At 51.5% G+C, this 5,130-nt stretch overlaps 1 protein-coding gene across 1 annotated transcript; it reads right to left on the bottom strand.

Moving 5' to 3' along the window:
* Positions 1-435: 435 nt before the first annotated feature.
* Positions 436-2,472, bottom strand: DUSP14 (dual specificity phosphatase 14). Its single transcript, XM_042880012.1, has one exon. It carries the CDS (start codon positions 2,352-2,354, stop codon positions 1,758-1,760), a length of 597 nt encoding a protein of 198 aa, XP_042735946.1. The 5' UTR covers positions 2,355-2,472; the 3' UTR covers positions 436-1,757.
* Between the last annotated feature and the right edge of the window lie 2,658 nt (positions 2,473-5,130).

The raw sequence follows: 5,130 nt of genomic DNA, 5'->3' as shown, positions 1-5,130 counted from the left end.
GGGCTGAAACTCGATTCTTGCTCATCTGAAAAGAATTCCCTCTGGCGCTGCAGGGCTGCTCTGTTGTGCTTGATACGGAAGTGCCCTGAGATCCAGGTGCTGGGAGTTGGAAAACCTGGTGCTCAGTGCTGGGGGTTTTCCAGCTGCAGTTTTGGCCACTGCACCCCAAGAGAGGTTTGCAGGTGGAATGGGCTGTAGGTGCACGCAGAAAACTCTTTTTGGACTTTGGATGCCCTTAAAACATTGAGGAATTTGCATCACTAACTGAACCGCCTGGATGTTGCAATGACTGTCAGGAATGGGGGACACCTCGAAACTGCTTGGAACACAGAATTATTTCTCCAGACTTGTGTAAAGTGCTGCTCAGTATTACACCATGTTCCCACTGCTACTTCAGATACATTAGCACAGTTCTGAACAGGAAGCCAACACATGTTCTAGTTTACTCTTTATTGACTTTTTTTTTTTTACAAGTATAGAATCTCATTTAAATCAGATAGCTATCTCAGCATCCAGCAATCTGCGTACTCATCCGGCAGGGATGCAGCAGAGGACAGGAAGGTCTTGCTCCATCTGCGGGGAGGGCAGCGGTGCCCAGGAGGCAGCAGCTGTGCCACAGACAGGTTTCTCCCACGTCTCCAGTTGGAATCTCTCTCATCACGAACAGAGCGAGGCAAAGCCTTTTCCGTACCGCCATCCCCATCCGGAGGTGAAACAGATCGCCTTTTTGTGCAGAACAATTCTAGAATGCAACATAACCTTGAGGACATAATGAAGTGTTTGAGAAATGGGCTAAGGCAGATCACGACCGTATCTAGAGCAAAGTACTCCAGTGGGTGTACCTACTTCCAGTCCACTGCTTGTCTGAATGTTAGGAAATGCAACTCAGCCCTTTAGGAAGGTGGCCACGCACACAGCGTTTCCTAAACATCCCCTTGGCTGTGTGGTGGGAAGGGAAGGGTTAACCTCCTGCTGCTGCTTTGAGCCACACGTTCACAAATTGTGTTTCCTTTCCACCCACGGAACACCAGCAGTACTTTTCAGAAGTGTCAGTGTATTCCAGGACTATTGCCCTGGCATGGAATGAGTGAAGAAGGGCTTGGTATTTACTTGATTCCAATCATTCAAATTTTATTTCACTTGTGCCTGACACGGACTGACTTCATTCTTTTTGACTTTTAATACAGATTAAGAGCTGACTAAAGATCTCAAACACTATATACTGAGAGTCACTACAGATGTTAAAGAAAACACCAGCACTAGCAACGCAACCCTGCACTACCTCCTCCCTGCTCCTGGAAGCCATGCTGTTAGAGCTGGACTTCCCTGTGGTGCCAGTGCTGCTCCCAAACCACTACAGGATTCTGCAAGGAAGCAAACAAGCTATTAAAGAAATATCCAGGCTACCGCATCACAAAGCGCACTTTGTTCATTAATTCTGCCGAATGCCTCGTAGGCCTTTCCTCATAGGATACTAATAAACTGACTAAAAAGAGAGGGAGGCTTTATGAAAGGAAGAAACTTATAAGAAGATCTCATTCTGCTAAATCAGAGAAAAATGGGATGGGGGAATCCCTGTAGAGAGAAATGCTTCGAAGGGAACTGTTGGCCTTGCGGGTTAGTGAGGTGAAAATTAGTTGAGGTTCTGCTGTATGGTAAAGAACCAAAGTTGGCTGTAGAAAGAGAAGGGAACATCTCCAGTCTGGTCGACTTGGAACAGCATGTCCCTTCCGCTGTGCTTCCCGTCTGCAGTCACATTAAATTCCCCAGTAAGGCATCAGGGGTCTCCTCTCTCTCTCATAAACGTCTGGGATGATGCCATATGGTGTCTGTACCATTTTAACCGTTGTCTTCCCAAACAGCTTCCTCTCGTAGTCTATCAGTTGCCTCCAGAAGCCCACGTTGGGGCGTATAACAGGGCGCCTTGATTTGACCCAGTTGTATGCCTCGAAGAGGGACACCTTATGGTACTTCATCAGGTAGGCGATGCACAGGGTGGCTGACCTGCTCACGCCGGCCGCGCAGTGGACTAAGGTGGCCCCGTGCTTCCGTGCCACGCTGTTGATCTTGTCGGCAACGCTGTCGAAGTACAAGGAGATGGGGGCGTTGGGCATGTCAGCCAAAGGCACTTTGACATATTCAAACTGGGGCCAATTGAAGTTGGGGATCTCGATGGTTGCGTTGATTATGCAGGTGATCCCTCGGGACAGGAGCAGGTGCCGGTTGGAGGCGACGCTGCCCCGGCTCAGGTACAGCGAGGGGGTGATTTGGGCAATGCCCCCCAGAGCACCTTCGGAAAGCATTCGTGGAGCCATCAGAGTTCTCGGCAAGGAGTTGTGGCTTCTGGAGGTCATGGAGGATCTTGGCACTCACACCTCCATTATGGGAAGGGATCCAGTGGGATCTGCAGCCGAGGGAAGGATTGTCTGGCCCGGTAGTGCAAGGATAGCAAGTGCTTCCTCCGCTTAGTCACTGCAAAACACAAGCAAACACCACGTGAGTGGGGCACCTGTCCGATGAGCCTGAGTCTGTGCAAGAGAGAAGGAAAACCCAACTCACCCTGCTGTGGCCTGGACAATCTCCTACTGGCAAACCTCCGTGGGTAAGGCTGCCCTGGGTTTGTACGATGCTTATTACCGTGGGGCCCCCAGGCACAGCCTAAACAGATATTAACACAAAAATCTTCTAACCTAATTAGCTCCAATTAGTTGTCAAGGGCTTAGGCAGCCTACCTGTGGGCCTGGGCAGTGTTTCATCCAGATTAGCTTGTGGAAGATTAGTGACGCCTTTTTTCGTGTTCAAAAGCAGTAACTTCCCAACTGGCTGGAATCCAAGGAGAGGGTGAGAAACATCTCACGCAGACTGGATATAGATGCCAGCAATGTACCCTGCCTTCTCCCCAATGCCACCCTTCTCCTTTTTTAGGTATAAGAAAGTCTCTGCCAAAGCACATAAACATAGGAAAATTGCTCATTAAAAAAGGCAGTGAGTCACGTCCATCTCGATCAGTAATCGGTTCCCAGTGAGGCTGGGGAAGTGTGGAAAGAGTGACCTGGTTATGTCAAACAGAGAGTAAAATTGAAGCAGAGGTAGGGACAAGGGAGGCTCTTTTCCTGCTGCTTTAATAACTGACTAATGTTTTGGAGAAAGACACGCTCCACAGAGGTGTGGGTTTGCCTGTGTGAGCCATTTATCCCCGGCCACCTCTGCTGTGGGCCCCAGGAAGGGCACGATCTGGGCACTCCTGCTATTTCAAAGGCCAGAGTGGAAAATAAAAGTTCTGTTTTTATCTCCCTTACTCCTTTAGGACTTCTCCAAAGCCAGTTTAGAAGCTGCAAGCAAGGGGATGAGCCACGAAGCATTAATACCTTGTAAGTCATGTAAGTCTACCTATGTGGCCTCCAGCTGGAGCCTGGTGTGGGAGAGGCCGAGGTGGGGGCAGAGTTCTCATGGGCCCCCTCGAAGGGCTGAGACTGTGCCTGCAGTGCCTGCAGTGCCTGCAGTGCCCCAGGCCCGACGCTGCCACGCAGTGGTCTGTCAGCATCCCAGGCTCTGGAAAGCACTGGCAGGTCTCAGCAGTGGCTGGTAGCGCTGCCAGCAGATTTTTGGCACGGGTTTGCAGTATAGTAACTTAATGAGCATAACGCAGTCTCCTCTGTGGCTTGTTCCCTGCTGGCAGCTACTTGAGCAGCTCCTGAAACTGTGGGCCCAAAGTGCCGGTGCTGCAGAAGTTCATGCTCCAACAGGAAGATTTTTGCTGCAGCTGTGAGCACTCAGCTTCCCACTGCAGGCACCCAGCTGGAACAGCAGGGAACATCATGGCGTTTCAAAAGAATTGGGTTCTCAGAGCAGGGGAAATCCCTATTCAAGTATCTACTACCAGCAACACAGAGGATTTGGGCACTTACACTCAAGAACAAGCTACTCCCAAGCACCGCATGGCACCTGGAGGCAGAGGGCTGCTAGAACCGGGGTATCTCAGAGAACATCCAACACTGAGCTGGGAAGAGAAGAGAGCATGGGTTTGTTATGCACCAGCTGGGTCTGAGAGGGCACCAGGCAGCATCTCACCCTGAGGATGTTTAGCCACCAAATTAGGTAGCTTTCCAAGGACTGGAAAGGAGGATCACAGCTTCTCTGCATGGACACAGAGGCTGTAGAAAGGCAAGCTGGTACTGAGAGCCACAGCATCCTGCTTTTGGGATGAACAGGACTAAGACAGCATCCCCTTTTGATTCTCCATCTAGACCAGAGATAACACACGTCCTGAGAGTGGAAGGAGCAAAACAGAGTGAGGTGAAACGGGCCGAGAGCAACAAGAGCGGTGCTGGAGGCTGGCAGGCAGTGCGCCCGCTGCAGGGCCGGCAGGCAGGGCGGGATGCGGCTCTGGCAGCACACAAATCCAAACAGGATTGTAACTCCACGCTGTCCTCCAGGAGGGCTGGGGAGCATTAGTGGGGAGGTGACCTGCAAACACGCTGCAGCTGCAGGGCTGGGCAGGGCTGCTCCAGAGAGGGCTGTGCAGGAGGATCTGGCCTGTTTCATCTAATAAATGCTGAATCCAGGGCCTTTGTTTGCTCAGTCTCAGCTCAGCTTTCACCGCAGGGAGTCGGCCAGCAAAATTGGCTGATCTCTGTTTCCTTGATGTCACCTGCCCAGCTGACCTGCCGCTGCCTGGGATGAGGAATCTCAGCACTGGACGTGGGCAGCTCCAGCAGGGCAGGGATCTGTCTCCTCCTGGCCATTGGGTGCTGAGTTCCTTGCTTTAGAGAGACATCTGAGCAGAAACATCCTCCAAGTCCTCATGGTGGCATGAGTGGCAACGTGCAGGAGGGTTGAGGTTCAGGTCACTCTGGGCTTTGGACTTGGCAAACGGAGGGCAGTTGCTGTAGGTGAGATCTTCACAGAACATCCTGAGATGGAAGGGTCCCATAAGGATTATCGAGTCCAACTCCTGGCTCCACACAGGAGCACCAAAAAATCGTCAATGCCAAAAGGCAGCAGAGAGGAAATGGGAACCCTTTGGTATGCAACATGAATAGGGACAAGCTGGATTTTCCCAGCGGTGAGAGCTAGGCTTGGTTTTGGCAGCATGACAGCCAGCGGCAGCCCCGTGCGGACCCAGCCCTG

This window comes from Lagopus leucura, unplaced genomic scaffold (genome assembly GCF_019238085.1).
Source record: "Lagopus leucura isolate 7727_CA_CO unplaced genomic scaffold, USGS_WTPT01 Super-Scaffold_100024, whole genome shotgun sequence".
NCBI classification, from domain to species: Eukaryota; Metazoa; Chordata; class Aves; order Galliformes; family Phasianidae; genus Lagopus; species Lagopus leucura.
Note: the sequence above shows the minus strand (reverse complement) of the source record. Positions and strands in the feature narration are given on the sequence as shown.